General features: G+C 56.5%; 2 protein-coding genes across 2 annotated transcripts; both read left to right on the top strand.

Moving 5' to 3' along the window:
* Positions 1-3408: 3408 nt before the first annotated feature.
* On the top strand, positions 3409-6436 carry BESB_002100 (ATP synthase beta subunit ATP-B; the record flags this gene model as incomplete). The annotated part of the gene is made up of 4 exons (XM_029358965.1): positions 3409-3796; positions 4539-4627; positions 4979-5120; positions 5358-6436. The coding sequence occupies 4 exons, from the start codon at positions 3409-3411 to the stop codon at positions 6434-6436; spliced, it is 1698 nt and encodes a 565-aa protein (XP_029221878.1).
* A 3227-nt stretch (positions 6437-9663) lies between these two features.
* On the top strand, positions 9664-20258 carry BESB_002090 (uncharacterized protein; the record flags this gene model as incomplete). Its single annotated transcript, XM_029358964.1, has 20 exons — positions 9664-11234; positions 11381-11438; positions 11694-11731; positions 12184-12340; positions 12703-12756; positions 13241-13826; positions 14097-14157; positions 14639-14696; positions 15085-15156; positions 15324-15371; positions 15704-15781; positions 16322-16380; positions 16778-16991; positions 17192-17299; positions 17707-17777; positions 18330-18397; positions 18830-18866; positions 19128-19204; positions 19535-19665; positions 20097-20258. The coding sequence occupies 20 exons, from the start codon at positions 9664-9666 to the stop codon at positions 20256-20258; spliced, it is 3708 nt and encodes a 1235-aa protein (XP_029221877.1).
* Positions 20259-20995: the final 737 nt, after the last annotated feature.

Here is a 20995-nt window from a genome sequence, read left to right as displayed (position 1 = left end):
GTTGTTGAGATTCGACGGCGAATAACGGTGTGATCAGCCCCAGAAGAGACGGCGCCGAACAGAAAGAGATGCGGAATCCCGGGAAGAAGTCGGCCTCATGCCGACGCAAGACGCAGTGCACTATTCGCTCACTCGACGGCGGACGCGGAGCACTGCCACTTAGCAAGCAAGTCGCAAACCTCTTGTCTGCCCATCTGTGAGCGACGGGTGTAGGCTGGTAGCGAGTTTGGATGGTTCTCAAGAACACGAGAAAGACGGATGCTGATGATTGACGGCTACGGAAGAAAACGAGCGAGCGGTCGTGCGCGAGGCAGATGGACCCTAAGGCACCTTATGGCGCGTGGCGATGTGTCGGAGATTCACAAGAAAAGACACAGACTCTAGGGTCGAGAAAGCCGTGCAGATCTTGTTCAGGAGCGGGCTGTGTGACGAAGAACTCGGCACCAGAGCCGCGGACGCTCGATTTTTTTTTTAGCGGACCTCGTGTAGCTGGATGACCCGCCAGGCGCCGCGGATGCGGACGTAACGACCTCGCGCCGAGGGGCGAGCTGCCGCGCAGAACTGAAGCAAATGAATCAGCCCTCTCGTGGTGTTCCTCCGCGCCGTAGCAGAGGTCCTAGTCGTGATGGAATGCGCCAGTTTGCAGGGCCCTACGTTAGCAGCGAAATTGAGAAAACGTGGAAGAATGTCTGCCCACCCGCACAGCTGACTTGTCAAGACGACAGCGAACAATGACCCCCTTTCCTCCCAGCTGTTTTTCGCCAGTTTTCCCTTGCATGCACAGCTCACTGCTCGGAAGATCGTGTGTCTAGAGAAATCTTCGTTCAGTTTGCTGCAATGCTTGACAAGCAGAGAAAATCGGGAAGGATCACTAGTCAGTTCGATGTTTGCCAGCTGGAAACAGGCTGTTTAGAGATTCCTACGGCTGATCCATCTTTTCGAAAGCGCGGTTTCCCCTTGGGCCTGTCACCCCTCGGCGTCGGACGCCTTCAGCCTCTGTGAACGGCCATGCCGCGGACCTGATAAGGCGGACTTTTGAGCACAACGCAGCTGTCGCTCCACAGATGTGTTACAGCGTGTCCATTCTCATTATAGCCGATTTGACACCTGGTTCGTGTCAGAGTAGAAATTGCAGTGCCCCCCGTTGCGTGCGGAGATGTGCCGAATACTCGAGCGTTAAGCAACAGCATGGTGAGAGTGTCGCATCAGCATGGAATGCACAGCAGAGGCCGGTCGGAAATAAGGACCTCTGGCTTCAAAGGGATCTGCGAAGCCTTAGGCTGTCGACGCGTCTTTCGCCGTGATTTGCAGCGTCTTCGTCTCTCCTATACAGAGACAATGTGCTCCCATCAACACTGCTACGCACGTGGCACTGAAAGGCGCAATACCTGGCAGATTGTAGCTATTTCCTACGGAGTTCTGTAAGATATTGAAAGTAACCACATGCAGTCACCAATTTGTCAGTTGCGCTTACGCTAACGCTAGGGGGCGTGAGAGGCCGCCGTTCAATGCTCGGTTCTCTCGCGAGCGCTCCTAGGATTCTGGCGGTACCCAGTAAATGATGAGTAGCTACAGAAGCGCCGCAAAGTCTAATGAGAGCGTTCGGCGAGCGCCTCTCACGCTAGGGCATTTGCGGTAGTGTCAGAGGAGGCGCAGACCGGATCACCTAAAAAACCTCTGAATGAAGGGCTACAGACGCAATACGGAGGGCAGGTATTTACAACGGAGGTGAACCATATTTTGGCGGATGTTGTTGCTGTCTTCTCTGCAGCTCGTCATGCTTCACGGGTTTTTCCTGCTGCCATCATAGGTGAGGGTTCTCAAAGCGTTCCTCCCATCTGAGGGGGGAAGCCAATGGTCGGTGCCCCCCGGAGAGGAAGGGAAGGGCAGGACCAGGCTTGATATGAAGGGCGCCAATTCGTGGCTTGCCGAATGGGTCCTGTTGCTTTCTTACTCGGGCGGGGCCTGCATGGAGTAGTTTACTCTTTCGCCTTCGTCAGAGGCAAACATGAAACGATGGTCGCAGGACGCGGACGATAGTATGCATATTCTGGGCCCGGTCTCAGCTACTGATAGCACGCCTTGTGGCCGCCGCCGGCGCGGCGTGGCTTTATTCACTTGTTCCACGGAAGCGACCATGGTATCTCCGCAGGTTGTGTGAAGGCGAAGAGAAGACCCGCGCTAGCCACATGTGAGAGGGCTTGCCTGTGCCCTGTTCCTGCTATGTCCGCAGCATTTACGGGGTTTGACCCGCACGCGCCGTGTTTACCACCACGCAATCAGCACTCCCTCGCACCACAGATCAGCACATCTGCAGTACTCGTGTGTCCTGCGGTGCCGTCGAGGCCCCTTCTAGCTCAGAGAGATGCGACCACAGAACTGTTCAGCGGAGGGTGCTGTGCGTTGGTTCAGGGGTCACCCTACTTACCGCGTGACTCCAATATGCTCACAAATCTGTGCGCTCCGGACACAGACAGCGATCCGCATGGGGGATTTCAGCGATAAGGGCGGAGACAACGGCGCCCCCGTGTCTGCCGTCAAAGCTGTTAAGGGAGACAGGGCCTTGGTTTTCCGCAGTGTCGAGGGGTGACGAGTGGTGCCGCGCCGTGAAGGCGAATGCGGCAGAAACACGGGCGAGGCGCGGCGTGTATATGCACCGAGAACCGTGGAACCTGCCGGTTGTGGTCCAGTGAAGTAGAGCCGCAACGAAGGACGTTATTCTCGTCTTGAAGGGCACTTTTTGTTGATTTCATGTCACGCTGAAGCGAATTTACAATCTCGGTTCCGAGGTGGGCGGGGCTCAGTTGGCGTGCCCGATAATAAGCCGACAGCTGAAGAGAGGCAGTGGCACAAGGTGAAGGCCGACGGTGATCGATTTCGAGAGGTCCGGGAGAGACACCTTTCGAAGGGCCTGTGCTCCAAAGTAGGAGGGTAACAGCGACAAAGAAGGACGCCGCATCCGTCTTCTTCGAGTACTTGTCTGGCAGCTTGAAATCCCCTCTCTCCTACTTTTTTTCCTTGATATTCTTGTGTTTGCCTCCCTTTTGTGGGTGCCGTGCTCGTGCTGTTCAGCCCCTCCTGCGGCGGGGTGTGCGTGCGAGCGACCTTCTGGCGAAACGTGTGGAACCCCTCACGTTCGCGCTGCCGCCACTCTCCTCTTTGTCCTGTTTTTTCTCTTGTTCGTGCGCTTGTTTCTTTTTGACGCCTCTGTTGTGACCGTCCCATGAGTCGCTGACGGACGAAAAGCGTATCTGCAGAGTCTCGGCGTGATTCCGCGACGGATCTCCGCGTACACACGCACATTCGGGGTGCTGTCTCCGCCGACGCGTGCTCCCGGGTTCCAGTTTTCCCATTTGTTGTCATCCGATCTCTTTTGTTTTTGCGGGTCTGCACTGAACGCGTTTCAACATGCCGTCGCCGACGCTGCTGACTTGCTGGCGGAGCCTGGCGCGCGCTTCGCGCACGCAGGTTCCCGCCGCCTTTCCTGGAATTCAGAAGACGGCTTACCCGATCCTGTCATCCAACTCGCTGTTGTGCTCTTCTCGCTCATCTCCCCTGACCGCCCGCAGTGGCGGCTCCTTCCTTCGTTTCCTTTCTTCTGCTGCGCCATCCGCTGGAAAGAAGCCGGCAGCCGCTGGCTCTGCCCCCGCGGCGGGAATGAACCACGGCCGCATTACCCAGGTCATCGGTGCCGTCGTCGATGTGCACTTCGATGAACAGCTTCCTCCGATTCTCAACAGTTTGGAAGTCGAGGGTCACTCCAACAGGCTGGTCCTGGAGGTCGCACAGCATCTGGGTACGCCTCTTCTGTAAACGCCGCGACGCTCCGGGGCGTGAGGCGTCGCGCGGTCGAACCTGGGCCGCGGCCTGTTTCGTTTTGGCCAGAGTAAACTACAGAAAATAGATCTACATAAGATTCTGTCGTAGATTAGTTTAAGGTGACTGTTCGTGCTTGCAGCAAGGGACTAAGCCTGGGCGACAGAGGTACTCCGGTGGTCAGCGAGCGGGGTCTCTGCGATGTGGAGCGACGACACAGATTTAGGCGGGAGACGTTTTGGGACTGAGTTGCAGTTGAACGGGAAGACCTCTTTATGGAGTGCGAGCTTCTGGCGAAAATCGGCTACCGCGGTTTCCTCAGTGCTTCCGGCGGCCGTCTCGGCTATAGGCTGGGCAGCGGGCGCGAAATTCTGCTGAGCGTCTACGGTTGCTGCAGCCGGAGGAATAGTGTGTGGCAGCACTGGGACAGCCGACAAACACTTGTGTAGTGTAGCAAGGACGTGAAGATGCGGCGCCCGACTAAGCGCGCACTTTCCAGCGGCACACAGCGATAGCGAATCGTCTTCCGTGAACGCCGAGTCGAGGTGTGAAGCCTGGGAGGTGGCGGCAAGGCATGCTTTCAAGCAAGGACCTTCCCTGTCAGTTCTGAGCTTGTGCGGTGACTTTACTGCGTAGCAGATCCTCTCTGTACAGGAGAGGTTGTGTTCTAAGCGTGTACGGAGTGTGGGCTCTCCTGTGTGTCGTGGTCGGTTGCGTCGCAGGCGAAAACACTGTGCGCACGATTGCCATGGACGCCACTGAAGGTCTGGTGCGTGGCCAGAAGGTCGTTGATACTGGTGCTCCCATTCAGGTGAGTCTACACAGTTGGGAATCCTAGCACCAAATCGCCAGTCACTTTTTCAAGTTCCACACGGCGGCTTAAATCTGTGGCCAGGCGCAGCGCCTGGCCTAGCATGGCTAGCGCGTAAAACACACTGACCATCCGTGGTGTCGGCTAGTTGTCGAGTTCGGAAAGCGTGGGTCGTTGCTGGGCGGGACCAGGAGCGGAAAGTGTCACAGTTGAGTAGTCTGCTTGGCCTCTGTTGTCGTTTGAGGCTGATGTGTGGCTGCGATTCCGGGGAAGGTCGGTCGCACCCGATTGGCATTGCTCACGTGGTTTCGTGTCTCATGGTTTGCTTTGGGTCGCTTCGGTTTTGCTCAGGTGCCCGTCGGTGTTGAGACTTTGGGTCGTATCATGAACGTCATCGGAGAGCCCGTCGATGAATGCGGACCTGTCCCGGCGAAGAAGACCTACTCGATTCACCGCGCCGCTCCGCTGTTCTCTGACCAGTCGACTGAGCCAGGTTCGTTTGTCTTCTTGCCTTTAAAATTTGAAAACGATTGAGGCATGCGTGCGAAGCCGTCATCGTAGGCTGCGGCTTCGACAGAAACAGCTTTGTAGCCCGCCGTACAGCAGTGCTTCCTCGCAATTCGCCACAGACCCTTAGTGCAGAGGTCGCCTTCTCGGCGAGGTCTGTTTGGGATGTTGTGTGGAGGCGTGCTTCACGTCTTTGCCTCTCGCGCTGCGTCCGCGTGTTCAGGTTTGCTGCAGACCGGTATCAAGGTCGTGGATCTGCTGGCCCCGTACGCTAAGGGAGGCAAGATCGGTCTGTTCGGAGGTGCCGGAGTGGGAAAGACTGTGCTGATTATGGAGCTTATCAACAACGTCGCGAACAAGCACGGTGGTTTCTCGGTCTTTGCCGGTGTCGGCGAGCGCACGCGCGAGGGTAACGACCTGTACCACGAAATGATGACCACGGGTGTCATCAAGAGGAAGAAGCTCGAAGACGGCAAGTTTGACTTCACCGGCTCCAAGGCCGCGCTGGTCTACGGTCAGATGAACGAACCCCCTGGGGCCCGCGCGCGTGTCGCTTTGACTGCGCTGTCCGTCGCCGAGTACTTCCGTGACGAGCAGGGCCAGGACGTGCTGCTTTTCATCGACAACATCTACCGCTTCACTCAGGCCGGTTCCGAGGTGTCTGCGCTTCTTGGACGTATTCCCAGTGCCGTCGGATACCAGCCCACGCTGGCCACCGATCTGGGTCAGCTGCAGGAGCGTATCACGACCACGAAGAAGGGTTCGATTACCTCCGTCCAGGCCGTCTACGTGCCTGCAGATGACTTGACGGATCCTGCACCCGCCACTACATTCGCCCATCTTGACGCCACGACTGTGTTGTCGCGTCAAATCGCCGAGCTGGGTATCTACCCCGCCGTCGATCCGCTTGACTCGACCAGCCGCATGTTGGCTCCCGAGATCGTCGGACAGGAGCACTACGACACCGCTCGCGCCACCCAGAAGCTGCTTCAGGACTACAAGTCGCTGCAAGACATCATTGCCATTCTCGGTATGGACGAACTAAGCGAAGAGGACAAGCTCGTTGTGTCGCGCGCACGTAAGGTGCAGCGATTCCTGTCTCAGCCGTTCACCGTCGCCGAGGTTTTCACTGGCAAACCCGGCAGATTCGTCGAGCTGCCCGAGACCATCCGCAGCGCACAGACCATCCTCCGTGGCGACTGCGACGACCTCCCGGAAATGGCCTTCTATATGTGCGGTGGCCTCGAGGAAGTCCGCTCCAAGGCTGTCAAGATGGCTCAGGCAGCCGCGAGCAGCAAGTAAATGACACGACCAGCCTAGGGGGAGAGACACGATCGCAAATCTATTTTCCGAGCGACGTGCGTGCACAAATTCGCAGCAGTAGATTGTGCACGGACAGCCGGAGGAGGACGACGGAAAACAAGGCCGGGGGACGGCTTGTCGGCGCGAAGCGCACTCGTTTGAGGTGCATACACTCTCCTCACGAGGCGGAGACCCCGCGGTGCCCTCTTCGCTGCTGCCTCGCTCCCCTTATTTGTCTCTCCGTGTTTGATCGAAAGCAAGACGCGGTGACCGCCGTGGTGTGTCCCTAGATTTTGTGCGCCTTCATCGAGCGTGTGTGTGTGTGTGTGGGCCCGGGAGAATCTCTCTCTATGATGGAGCTGCACGAAACAAAAAACCCTTATGACTTGCATTCAACAATTCCGCTTGAGCCGTCCCTCCTCCATGCAGCAGTGCATGAAAGTCCACGGAACCGCGACTCCTCCGCGGAGAGTTCTCCAACGCGCAAAACACGGTAGAAAAGCCCCCTGGGCGGATGCTGCCTAAGGTGTAGTGACGTTGCATCACCGAACGGAGTGTCACTACACCTGCGCTGGCACTGACAGATTTGTAGAGTTTCTTGTCACGCATAGCTGCGTGCTAGATATCCTCACTCTGAGGTTTCTCCGCTTGCAAGGAAGGCGGCACTCAAGCAGAGGATGCTGCGACGCGCGGCAACGACGCGCAGCATTCGAGGCAACCTCATAAGTGTGAACAAGTGGCACGCTGACATTTACGGCAGCCGCGCGCAGTACGGCAGGACACGCGCCCGCCTCACCCTTATCGTGAAGCACTTTGAGCTGTTCTCTTCGCGGTTGTTGTGTCGACCGCACTCGCAAGCCAGGCTGAATTTCGCGTGTCTGCAGTGTCCGCAGGTGCAGAGGACGGCACTCTTGGCGCTCGCGTATGGGCACGCGTTGCATGCTTGCCCAGAAGCGGAACCGGTGTGAGTTCATAAGGCCTCTGAGGCTGGCTGTTTGTGTGGTAGCACAGCTTGGATCAGCGTCTGGATGCGCACGCTGCATTTTCAGAGCCGGCAAACTGGGCCCAAGATCCGAGCGGTGGATTCTTCGCCGCTCGCTCGTGTAGCCTGCTAGGCCATGAACATACATTCAAACTAAGGGACGGCTCAGCCGAACTACGGCCGCAGTGATTTTCTATTTTATTCGGAACCTTTGCCGCATCGGCTCTCAAGATGCGCACATGCGATCAGTAGGCGAACGAAAATTGTAGAACTGGGTATGTCTTGACCACATGGGGCAGGCCGACGGAGCTCTGAGCAATGCAAACGTTTCAGACAGTCGTCCTGGACGTGGGAACAGTGATGTTCTGAAGCAGAACACTTGCAGTCGAAGGGCTGACAAATTGCAAGAGTCCGGAGAACTCAGATAGCCGGAGACACGAGGGGTATTTTGAGTGGACAGCTGGATTCGCATCTTCGCACCCCACTGCCCTAGAGCACTACCTATATGCTTCTTGTCTTTGTCTGTCAAGAAGCTCAAACAACCCCCGGAGGGAGCGGAAGATTAGAAAAATCACCACGCACGGGAACCGCGTGTTGCTGCAGAGTCATGCGCTGGACACATATCGGCGTGTGAAAACCGTGGAAGTTCCTGGCTCTATTGACCTTGTTTCCATCGAAATCAGCTCAGCACGCAAGAGGAAACTCGCTGACGGCAGAACGACTTCCCTTCGGGTGTTTTCAACAGAGCGGGTGATAAGAAACTCTACCTCTCGTGGAAGGGCAGCGGATGTGCGTGCGAACGTGTGCGAGCCCTGCGCCGGCCGAGATGCGAAAAAATCGCTGGCGAGGGGCGGTGGGAGAGTACTCTTTTCTTTTGCTTTTTCGAAAGCTTTCTGTCCCCCACGGCTTTTAGTCTTGTGTTCTTCTGAGCCCCTCTTGTCTCTTTCTGGTCTCCGTTCTCAGTCTTTTCTCCCGCTTCCTCCCGCTAGCCCGCTAGCCTAGTCATCGTCTGGCGGCTCAACCTCCTTTCGCACGCGCTACCGCGGCACGCCGCCCTCCACGCCAAGAAAGCGACGAGCGTGTAGAGTTTCCGGGATTTCCAGATTTGGACTTTCCCTGCTTCTCTCGATCGTTCCCTCCCTATACCGGCCTCTGTCTCACCCAGCGCCCTCCACTCCTTTTCCCAAGTGAGGAAAGAGGAACGGTCAAGACAACGGCGAGCGCCATACGGCGCTGTTGCCTCTCCCAAGTTCCTTTACCCGATTCTCTCGCGACGAGCGGGGGGTGGAAGCTCGACACAGCTCCGGAGGCACTCGCCCTGTGCTGCACAAAACCAATCACGCCGAAGACAATTCTCAGATCTTTTCGGAACAAAGGAGACCGGGGTTTTCTTGGGTTCTTTGCATCAGTTGCGGACGAAAGACAGACGATTCAAGCAAGAGGCGAGCGGGCGCAACCAGGGGGGTCTGATGAGGGTTCGCTAATCGTGTCTTGTCCAAAGGGTCTAGCTTTTTCGCAAGTTCTTGGACAACACGGAAGCGTTCTCTTTTTCACGCACAGAGTCAGCACATATCTCTCTCACGCAGGTCGACTCTTAACGAGAAGGCTTCTGTTGCCTAGTCTCTTTTCGGCGGTTTTCATTCGCCCGTTTCTATCGCGACGGCAAGTTGCCCTAGCAAGCAGCTATCGAAAAAAACTCAGCTTCCTCCTAACCCCCACTCCTATCTCTCCTCGCCTCCTTGTCTTCTCTACTCCTTTCTCTTTTCTCCCTTGTCTTCTCCCCTCTGTGGTCTGGCTTACTTTCGTTTGAGTTTCGTCGGAGCCGTCGCTCGTACCGCACAGCTCTCGCGCTCCTCCACTGGAGGCGACCAGGCTTTTTTCCTTATTGCCAACTGAGCGCTCTTCGCTCTAGTCGGGCACTTCACACCGCCTCTTTTCTTCTCCTGCCAGAATTCCGTAGTTCCTCCGCGCGACTTTTCCCGTCTTGCGAGCACCAGGGTCCCGTCTCGCTCCAGGTTTCAGATTTCCCTTCTTCCTCTCTCGTAGAACGCATCTGCGTAAATAGCTTCCAACAGAGTGGCGTCTTCTTGCGCGATCTTCTCATTGAGCCTCTCGGCTCTGTCACCATGTAGGCCCCGCGTTTCCCTGTTTTCTCGTTTGCTAGCACCCGCAAGCATTCTTATTTCATCTTGCTCCGAGACGCTTCGCGTCTCTGCGTCCAGACCTTGCATTTTTCAACAGAAAAATGGCGTCGGCGTGCAATTCGTTGTTCATGAAGTCGCTGCGGAGCAGCGCGTCTTCTGCGTTCTCTGCGAGCTCTTCGCGTCTGCCGTCGCGGCCTTCCTCTCGCTCTCCTGGCCTGCGGAAGCCCGACGCCTCCAAATCCTCAGGGCCCCCTCGCGACACCGCCTCAGCCTCTTCATCTCTGCCGCAAGTGGACGCGCTCCCTGCGGCTCTCTCTCCCTCCTGTCTTTCTTCTGCTGCCGGCCAGCCTCCATCTCGGAGAGTTTCGCGCCGGGAACCGGATCAGCGGTCTGCCTCTCGCCGGGTCGAGGGAGAGGCGGGCGCTTCCTCTTCTTCCTCTCCTTCGTCACTTCCCGCTGCTCCCGGTCCGCGTCTGAGTTCAGGGACGGCGGCGAAGGTGCGAGCCGCGCTGCATGAGACGCCCAGGAAAGCGTCAGCCCCTTCTGCTCCCTCGGACTCCTCTTCTGCTTCTCCCTCCGTGGCTTCGGCTTCTCACACGTTTCCTTCTCGACCTCCGCAAGCTCCGCGGCACGCGAGCGCGCGCGCGAGACGCCTAGGGTCTGAGAAGGAATCGCGGGGCTGGGAGAAGAGAGAGACAGCGGAGGGAGACAGTCTCTTGTCTGCTGGCGGGCACGAAGGCCGGTGGGAAGAGAGCGAGACGAAGCAGGACTTTGAAGATCTGTCGCCAGTCTCTCCCGCCCGCGAGACGCTCTCTTCGCTGCTGCATAGCGGCGGAATCTCTTTGACACTTGGCACAGAGGACTGTATCTCGCCATCGCCTCGGAGACGAGAGAAAATGCGAAATCTTCTTTCCCCGATTTCGCGGATTCTCCAGCCGCTCCGGCGGCCGCGCTCGCATCTCTCTCCCTCCTCCGAGGCTTCTTCTCCAGTGAGAATGATCCACTCAGACCTGCTGGGGGCTGCGGACGGCCGTGCAGACAAGTTTTGCCTCTCTGGCTGTCGCGGTCGCTTTCCTTCTCCTCTGTCGCCTTCGTCCCTCTACGAGGAGAGCGGAGGAGAGAAGAGCCGCGAGTCGCCGGCGTCTGCGAAAGAGAGGGAGAGGATGCGCCCGTCTCCGCGCGCGTCTCTGCGGCTGATTGCTCCGCACGGAGGGTCGGACGAAGAGGCGCGCAGGTGCGACGAGAGTGCGAGCGGCGAGGAAGGCAGTTCCTCTCCCGAGAGACGCGGCGAAGCGCCGGCCAGCGTGCACCGCGCTGCCACATGCGGCGCCGCGCCGCGTGTGGCTGAAGAGCGTGCGCAGACAGAAGAGCCGCGCGAGAGTGAGGAGCTCGAAGACGGACAGAGGGAGGGGCGTCTCGCAGTGAACGAACCTGGGGAGGTAGACGGCGCACAGAACGACGCAGAGCGCACGCACCGACGCGACGGAACCCGGCGATGCTGCGCGTGCTGCGCCGAAAAGAGGCTGAGGAGGCGCGTAGACGCCGCCCAAGACGCGGCCGCGGACAGTCACCAGCCGCCAGAGAAGGAAGAGGGTCTCGCGCAAGCGAGAAAGTCTCAAAAGAAAAAACCCGAGAGGTCGCTCGACCAGCTCGTGACGGATCTCTACAACAAGTGAGGCTTTTTAGAAAGATGCGCGCGTGGAGCGGAGGTGCAAATGGGGTGACTCTTGTGTAGCTCAGCTTGTCAAGTCGTCTGTCAGAGGCCTCCGGAAAATTTCACGCAGTTCGCTTTTTTCCCGTTTCCGGTTCTGTTTGCAGGCACCGAGAAGGCCTTGACCGTCGGCAAGTTTTGAAGTCGATCTTGGAGGAGCAGGAGGTGCGTTTTTCCGCGCTTTCCCTCCAGTCGTTTTTCTTCATTCTCTTTTTCCTTTTCCTTTTCTCTCCCTCGGAGTCTGTCTCTGGCACTGCACAACCTTTTCCCAAGAAGCATACTAGATTACCCTGATCAACTGCGCTGTATTAATACGTATGGTGTTCAGTTAGCTCTATATCCCAGAATGGCATGTTTTTGCTCACGCAAGTGTAGCCTCATCGGCGAAAACTCTTTTTTCAGTCGAGTGTGTGTCCACAGATGAAGGCCTGCTCGTTTCATCCGCGCATCACCGCCAGGTGAGATGCGCAGAGAATTTCGTCTCGATGCGTCCACTCCGCGTTGAGGCCCGCCGCCTCTCAGATCCTACAAACCGCACGGGCATTTCCTTGTGCAGACAACAGTGTGCTGGAGAGCGGGGATCTCCAGTCAGAAGAGCCTGTAGTGGCGTCGGTTTCTCACGCGTCGCTGCGTCGCCACGGCGTACCGTTCGCGCTCTTGTTCAACTGACGACGCGGCGACTCGCCCAAAGAGCACGATTATATATTTTTAAACATTTTATGCATTTTTGTGTATATTTTTGCATTCCTTTCGGAGTCGCGGCTGTGTTTTTCCGAAATGCGTGCTTCACCTTGACCGATCCTGCTATCGCTTCCGCCGGCCGGGCCTCGACCGCCCCTCGCGGCGTGGCTGTCTGCACTCGCCGCGGTCGTCTTCACTGCAGCTCGCGGCGGCTGTGTGGCTCCCGCAGGACGCGAGGCTCCGCCGCCAGCCAGAAGCGCGAGGCCGCCGGGGTTCCTGCGCATGAGCGCCTGCACGCGGAGGCGCGGAAGAAGACGGCGGCGACGGCGCGGACGCGACGTCTCTTGGGGTTGATTGAGACGAGCTGCTACTCGTACAAGCCCGCGGTGAGGCACGGGCTGCTGGACGGGGAGACAGAGCGAAAAGCCTGCGTCGATGGAAACTTAGATAGCTACTTCACGCGCGGCGAGAGGGTTCACGAGCAGAGAGAGGAAGCGCGCCACGACGCGCGAGTGTAGTCAAGGTGGAAAAACTGATTGGCAACGCCGCGGAGAAGCGCACAAGACTCTCAGGGCTCCGGTCAGGGCGGGCGATCGCGCTTCGAGACTTCCGGATGCTTAGCCCTAGACCTGAACCCCTTAAACACATCTGCAACTTTATAGGCATTTTTAGACCGGAGGGGCAGCTCTGTTGGTTCTTGTGTTTCCCTTCCAGTCGTTGGTGCCGCGTGAGGTTTTCCCCTGTTCAGATCACGCCGCATCCGTCGGTGTCCTCTGCGCCTCGCGTGCCGCTTCACAAGCGCGTAAGCAGACGGGACCCTCTCTGTGTAGGAATTACGTCAGGAGCAGCGAGCGTATCAGACTTGAGTAGAATCCCCTTCACGCGGCTTGGCAAGCAGGTCATTCTGCTGAGTGCGCAGCGGCCGCGCGAGAGGCGCGAGGTCGGCGACCGACACCGCGTGACTCCCGTGTCGATGTTGGAGCTTCTTTGGCCTCCTCTGCTTCGGCTCATCTCTTTCCTCCCCCACAACCGGTCGACGGGCTCCTCGAAGGCGTTACCTCGCTGTGCTTGGCTGTTGTGATTACCCCCTCCGCATCTCCACTCTCGCGCACGCGGCCGCCGCCGCTTCGAGCCAGCCGGCTCGCTGGACTCTCTCCGTCCCTCCCCTGCCGAACGAGTTCGTGGCATTCCTGTTCATGCTGAGTCTTTCTTGTTCGTTCGAGTTTGTTTCTTCACGATATCGCGCCCGACACGTGCGTCCGTGTGGGTCGGTCCGTGCGTTTCAGGTTGCCGAGGAGTTGGCTAGGAAGCAGGTATCGTTGGAGAGACTCGAAGCGCGGACACGCGATGCGGAGCTCTCGAGCTGCACGTTCGCACCCAAGATTCTCTCCCGCAGCCGTGCCCTCGCCTCGCGCGAGAAGCGCTCGCTGTCCCGCCGCCCGCTTCACCTTACTGCTGCGCCGCAGGCTTCCGCCGAGTCGCGGCGGGAGTCTGCGCCCGTTTTTCTCTCCTCATTCGCTCGGAGTGCGGCGCGCACCAGCCCGCGCGAGGGTTCGCCGGCGCTTTCGTCTCCCCGTGCGGGCACTGAGGACGCGCACCACGAGGAAGATGCGCTCTTCGCAGCGTGTCTCAAGGATCTCGTTCTCTCCAGCGACCGCGATGCGCAGGACATGCCCAGTCTGCATCAAGAAGAGGCCTCCGCGCAGAGTCTCTGCGCGGCAGGAAGCGAAAACGCCGCGAGCCCGCGCGCCCGCGAGCCCGCGAGGCGAGAGAGATGTGTGCCTCAAGGCCGCAGCGCCCGACCGAGCTCGAGACGCGAGGGAACCGGAGGCGCTGGGCATAGAGCCGGAGGGCGACAGACACGCGCAGAAGGTGAGCAAACGACAAAGTCTGCAGCGCCGTGAGTGCTTCTGCGAAGCGCAAGGAGACACTAGAAGGAGAAGAAGTGATGCAAGGGGCGCGACCCAGGCAGGCAGTGTAGCGACAAGCGCGTGTACACAAGCGCAGGGTAGAATGTCGCCGGTGGTGTACGACTCGTCTCTTGCGCCATTTTCTCCCCTGCTTCCGCGGCCGCAAGGAGGGAAGAGAATCGCGTCTTGCTGCCACATCTTTTGATTTCTTCCCGCTCCTGCTCCTGTTCAGATCCTCTCCCGAGGCGGCCCGCGCCCTACGCGTCCCTGTCTCTGCCGCCGTTCCACGAACGGTAGGCGTAGGCTTTTCCGCGATTGAATCGCTTTTTCGCGACTAAAAGTTTCTTTTCGAAACACACTTCCTTCTCGCCGCGAGGATGATCTCAAAGTGCCAGAAGCCGTGTAATCTACACAGTATAGCGCGGCGTTAGATCGAACCTGGGATAGATAAATATATCTTGAATGACTGTAGACTAGCTGCTAAACGCCAATCAAACGTAAATACGATCTGCCGAGAGGGAGGCGCTTCTCAAGCGCCGGCGCTCACACTGATGCACCCGCTTCACATCTTCCCGCACGTCTTCTTGTTTCCTTTTTGTTATGACCTCTCGCACTCCGCGTTTGTGCGGCACTGTGTGTCTTATTTTCTGTTGAAGAGCGTGTCTTCATTCCGTCGCAATGCGCCGCGATGCCCCAGTCTGGGGAGGGGGGGGGCAGACGCTGTCCGCATGCTTCCTCAGTGGCGCCAGCGGCTCTCTTTTTCAAATTTTTCAGGCTGGCCTTCTACTCCTTCGTCAAGGCGAAGCGCCGCGAACTGCTGCGACGGAAGCAAGTGAGTTCGCGGGCGGAGACGAGCGCCCTGGGGTGAAGTTGCGTCGAAGGGAAGGAACAAATTCTCTTCACTCCAGTCTTCTCGGCGTTCTGGCGGCGCAGAGGCCCTGTGTTGTTGAACTCATCTGCGTGGCTCTATGCGCGTTGGTCGCTGCGAAAGCAGGTCTCTCCGTGATGATGGCGTGTTTCATTAGGGTCCTCCCGCCGTGCCTCTTCACTCATCTGACCTATCTTTTTGTATGGCCTCAGGTGCTTTCCTCCTCTTTTCCCCCCTATCCATATATATATATATATATATGTCTATTTATAAATTCATATGTATGCAGATAGAGAGTGGAAGTAAGTGTGAACTGGGCTGTCTTTGTTCGCATTTATGTATGTTTTTTCAGGACCAAGGCGTCATGACCTTTAGGCCCAAGCTGTGCCCGACGACGGAGAAACTTCTGCTCATTCACCCTGACGTGAGTCCGCGGAAAAGCCTTTTCTTGCCGCCTTGCTCTCTGCTTATGAGTCTCCTTGCTTGTGGATCGTCTCGCTCTGAGATGCGCGTACAGGAAGTGCGCATGTGAAACTACTTGCAGAGTTGCATGCGAGAGCTTGGATTTCATCCCGTTATTCTTGTTTGCAGCGGCTCTTCGAGACAGCCGATGAGCGCCTCCACCGCCTCGCGGTTGAGGTAAGAAGCGGAAACGGGCGAACCCTCTCTTGAGCCTCTTCTGTTTGATTTCCTTCATTTTTGCGGCAGTACCGCTCCTCGAGAGACTCGCAATATAGATATATCGCTACACGTTTTGCAGGCGTGTATGCGCCTCGCTTTCGCAGTTGGTCACTGGATGGCGAAGAGACTCCGAGAGGTCGTCGCGGCGCGCCGAGCTCTATGAACTGAGCAGACTTAGCAGCCCCGTGTGCGCGGGATTCAGTTTTTAAAAGCAGTTTGAAGCGTTGCTAGGGGCCCCTCCAGTCCCTCTATCGAGGAATGTCGCGGGCGGTGCGGCACGATATGTTCAGGACGTTGAGCGACGGAGAAAGAAGCAAGCGGAGTTCGCCGATAAGAAAGCGTTTTCCTTCGCGCCGCGCATCGATGAAGTAAGAGATCGCGCTCTTTCTCTCAGAGTTCGAGGCCGCTTGGCTGTTTTCTGGGCTCACTGGCTGCCAGCACTCCTGGCGCCAGACGTGGGTTCTTCCCGGCTTCGGCGTTCTCCATCGTGTCGCCTCAGGCTGCGCCGTAAGGCGCGCGCCCCTAGGTTCATGGTCAATTTGCACTTCTCTCAAGGTCTTCTTCTCTCGTGTTTGTTTTTTGCACGGTGTAGCTGCGCCTGTCAGAGTCAGGAAGCCTGTTGAGTCTGTTTTTTTATCGTCCTTTGTTTTGTGGCGTCCGTCGTTCACCCGGCGACACGCGACGCAGAGGGTTTTTCAGGCAAATGTTTCGCCAATTTTCGGAAGTCCCTTTATTTTCTCGGAGTTTTTCTCGAGTTTTCAGACATAATTTTACGGTTGCGTCTTGAATAGAGTCTACTAAACGTCTTTCAAATAAACAGTTTTTGCGGTTTTAATTTTTTTAAGAGTTTCGCTTCCGATCGACCTCGAATTTTTCCTCGCGCGCACGTGTCTGTCTTTCTCGTTCAGGTGTCGCGGCGCATCGCGGAGAAGCAGCGGCGGTCGTTTCAGACTCTGATTGAGGATTCGTAAGCTCGTCGCGGCGCCTTAGAGAGAGGCGCGTTCTGTGGGCTTTGATGTATCGTGCTCCCTTCCCGCGCGAGGGAGACGGCGGCTCTCAGAGCGCAGGCTGCCACAGCAGGGACCTTTTCCTAAAAAACACATCGTGGCTGGCGTGGAAGCCGCGCGCGAACGCCTCTTGAGAGAGGGAGCGAAAGAAGAGTCTTTTGACAAATTCGCGGGAGAGAAGAAAAGCGCGAGAAGCGCCCAGAGGGCCTTTTTCGAGGCGGCGAGCAAAAGGAGGGAGCAGAGCTGCGTGCGGTCTCGCGAGCGAACGGAAAGAGAAGGAAACAATGGGAAACCTATCTCGCTTCCGCGCCGCCTTCATGTCCCTGGTTTTTGTGTTTGGCTGTTCCTTGTGTGCAGGATGCACAAGGGCGCTTCAGCGAAGAGACTCGAACACGCGCCCGCGCACGCGCGTGAGACGCGCGTTTCTTCTGCTTTCCGCGCCGCGTCTCGGGGGACTCCTGATACCACAGCTTCGTCGTGTACCTCCTCGGACTTTTACTGCGACGAGGCACGCTCTGCGTCGTCGCATCGCCTCAAGTCGAGAAGCGGTCGCGAGAGGACTTCCGCACGGGTGCGTGGAGGCGTCTCGGGTTTCCGTTTTTCTGCGCCTTGGGGGCAGCAGCAGGCCTCGCAGGCTGGCGCGCCGAGCGGGCGCTTTGTTTTCACGTTCGATTCTCTGTTTGCGTTTGGCGGGCGAGGCTCGTCGAGGCCTGCGTGAACGCGTGCGTCTTTCTGCGTCTCTCCGCTGCGTCTCTCCGCTGCGTCTCTCAGGGCCTCTCGGCGGCGCGCAGGCCGACGCAGGCGTCCACGAGAGAGAAGAAGGACTCGAAGAAGCGAGATCCCTACGCGCATCTGCAGTCGCGGTTCTCAGACATGGAGGTGAGACAAAACTAGGAAAAAGGCGGAGGCAAACGCAGAGAGAAAAGACTCTGAGGGCTGCGGAGATGTCCCGCAGAAGCGACTGAGACAGCGCAGGGGCCTGCAAAGACGGAGGAGAAAGTCAGTCGTTTTCCCCTCTCTACGCAGGCTGAGGTCTGCACTGTGAGGCATAGGCAAGGAGACGGCTCGCGGGCGCAAGATTTTTTTCTCCGCCTTGCATGTCCTCTAGAAGAGGCGCGAGCCTCAAAAAAGAAAGATGCCACCCTTCTCTCTGTCGTGGATAAGATGCGCAGAGAAGCGTGCGTGTCGTCGCTTGTGGGGAGTTCTGTCGACGTGCGTTTTTCCGTGATCTCGTTTTGCGATCGAGTTCAAAGTTGATTTTCAACTCCTTTCCTTTGTCTCGACAGACCTACATGCGGCGCGTGGAGGAGGAGAGGCAGAAGAAGGAAATCGTCCGCCAGCGCTTCAAGCAGCAGCTGTAAGGCGAACCGGCATTTCAACACCGCGGCAAGCACAAGCGACCGCGCCTGAGCACCTTGTATACATATGCAGCCATATGCACACATATGTAGTTATATAAATATATATATACATACATGCGTGTGTGTGTATATATATACAAACTGACATGCATACATGTATACATATATACACGAGATACACATACATACATACATACATACATACATACATACATACATACATACATACATACATACATGTAAAAATGCTTGCATCACGATTCGCGCAAGAAATACAATATAAGGTAGTTTTATATGAATAACTTTGGCTCCGTATGCTGCTTCCTCACCCTGCATGAGCTCGCCCGTTTCCGCCTCGCGCAGGGGGAGAGACCGGCAGAGTCCTGTTTTGCGTTTCGACAGGTAGTCGTGTGTAGAGGACATATGCATGCAACGCTGAAAGGGAGGTGTCTCGCGGGCATCCGAGTGTCTGCACATGCTTCGATTTGAATTGAATCTCCTGGCTGAGCAAAGGAGGAAAAGAAAGTCGATAAAATGATTTTTTTCAGAGAAGAGAAGGAGATGGCGGAGTGCACGTTCCAGCCTCAGCTGCCTCACAGTCCGGAGCCTCCAGTCGGTAGGTGTTGCTTTTCTTTTTTCGAGATAAAAAAATGGGATTTCGAGAGTTGAGAGGCGGGAAAGAGATGATGTGACTCTCTATCAAACCACTCTCCTTTTGCGCCTACGCTGCCTGGCTCTGCTGCCCTTCTTTTCCACGCCTCCGCTGCGATCCCTTGCTTGGTGTCGGCTTGTCTTAATCAGTCAAAATGGTGTTTAACAGTCGCAAACTGCATCGCCACGCAAAAGAAACGAATTTCTTCGGTGTTCCGACTCAGATGCTGCGCGTTTCGGCTCTCATATTCTTCTCTTCTGCGTCCTCTCTTCGTTTTACTCGAAAAAAGCGATGTTAGGCCGAGGGACTGTCCGTACAGAGCGATGCGCTGCCTAAGAGCGTCGCAGAGAAACAAGGCACTTTGCGCGCTCTGATTTGTTGTGTCTTGTGTTCCAGCGGAGCCCTCCTTCCTCGAGGTCAAGGGATTCAACAGGTTAGTCGTTCTCCTCTGTGTTGTCTGTGTGCAACTCTTTCACGAGTATGCAGGAACCTCTGCTCTCCTCTCCTCTCTCTTCTTTTTCGCCGCCTTGTGAGCGTCATCTTGATGCATATTTCGATGCCGTTCCTGTATCGTGGCCTGCGGGCTCGTCGCTTGCTTGCCTGTGCCTCTCAGTTTAGGGTCCGGGGCCAACCTAACCACCTCCGGTCCCCTCACTTCGGCTTATATTCCGGGCTGTGCCGCATCTGGCTTCAGGTTCATCGAGCTCCGTCTGCTTGCTCAGAAGAAAGAGGAGGAGAAGCGGCAGCGCGAAGTCGAGGTCTTTGGCGAACGTAAGCAAAACGACCTGTGGGAAGAAGAGAGAAAGTCGAGTCTTGAGCAGGGCACCTCTGGCGTTCGAATCGGGGGACGGGGTGAAAAGAGAAAAACGTGAACTGAGCGAGTGCGACCTGCGAGAGAGGAATACCGCATCATGCGGAGCCTGTGAACGAACAAAACCGCCTCCAGATATGCCTCAGAGGGACGGGAGAGAGAGGGGGGAGCGTGGAGCACGTGTAGGCGCTGAAGCGCGCAAGAAAGGTACTTCCTCGTGAGGAGAGTGGCGTGTCAGATACCGATGAGATCGCCTACCGAAGAGTTGACGATTGTGTTCGTCTGTGTAGGTCTCGAATCTCCGCGAAACGTCGCATGCCGGAGGAACCTCGTGGGTATCGCTGTTCCCGACTGGAGCGCCGCGGCGCCCGGCTGTCCAGACAAGCGCCGCCAGGGGGAAACGCGGCCTCTCCACGCTGCGGTGAGGACAAATGCGCACACGAGGCATTGAACTGAAGCGCTGATGGACTGAGTTTGAACGCAGAAACGCCTTCTCTGTTCGAAGCGCAACACCGCGCGACAGACGAAGAAGTGTTGTCGTCACTGCTTGGATTAGTGAGCAAGAGGACGAGCGAGAGGAGGGATATTCCTTGAAAAGCCAGACAGATTTGAAGGCCCTCTTTCTGGAGTTTTTCTTTGGCAGGAAAAAGAGAGTGAAATTAAATCTGCGGTACGGAGTCCGAGGCCTCGTCGCTGCCCTTGGTACTCTCGCAGTAAAGGAAATACTTTACAATATTCTTACGTTTACATCGGATACGACATTTGATTATTATATTATTTTAAATGATCAGTCCTAATACAACGGTTTTATTCTTGATTGGTGGAAATTCTTCCCCCTTTTTGTCGCTGCAGAGTCTTCATCAGCGTACGAGTCTCAGCCCTTCACCGGAGCTCTCAGTTGACGACTCCGACAGCGATTTCCCGAGAGATTCTTGGGAGCGGAAGTGTTTCTTCGAGGAGTTCGAGGATGAATTTAGACTGTGTGCGAAGGAGAAATTCAAGGCGGCCGCGTGAACGGCGCTCAAGACACGCGCGTCGAATGCCTGTTTTTTTCTGAACAAATCAGCAGTCCCAAGTCGTACATGTAGAAGGGAGAACAGAAGAGAACTGGAGGGAAGTTCTTTCAGCTTGAAGGGATCACTTCGGGATTTTTTTGCCGCCAGCGAGGCTGAAAGTATGCATGGAAACGATGCTGGGCGAGCTCGCGGCAGACTCTGGGGCGGCCATCGTTTCGCGGCAGAGGCGGTCAGGAGTAAGAAACCGGCTAAATAAGAAAGCATATTTCCGCACACGCGTTTTTTTCGTATATAAAAATGTTTAAAAATATGCATTTGTGTCCGCGTCGCCGCGAGACAGACAGTACCCTCTTGTGTACTAGGCGGCAATGCGTAAGCCTATATTCTACGCATTGAAATTAAGCATGTGTATCTGCGTAGGGGCACTAACGGGAACAGAAGCCAGGACATACCTTCGTGTATGCACACTCAAACATATATACATTTAACTAGGTTATGGAGTAAACTGATTAATATATACATGCATACGTATATATAAAGTGTTAGGAAAGGTACGCCCCGTCGCCTTGTCTGCGTGCCTGTATACGTCCGCTGCGTAATCGCCTTTTCGCTTGGCTGCGCGGGATAAAGTTTGCTGTCTCCACACATACAAGCAGGTAGACTGCAGGTACGTGTATAGTCGTGTCATCGCCGTGGGATTCGTGACTCTTACTTCTTTTCCTTGTGATCAAGTCA

The sequence above is a fragment of the Besnoitia besnoiti genome, chromosome I (genome assembly GCF_002563875.1).
Source record: "Besnoitia besnoiti strain Bb-Ger1 chromosome I, whole genome shotgun sequence".
In the NCBI taxonomy this organism is placed as follows: Eukaryota; Apicomplexa; class Conoidasida; order Eucoccidiorida; family Sarcocystidae; genus Besnoitia; species Besnoitia besnoiti.
The sequence above is the reverse complement of the archived record's forward strand: the minus strand, read 5'-3'. Positions and strand labels throughout refer to the sequence as shown.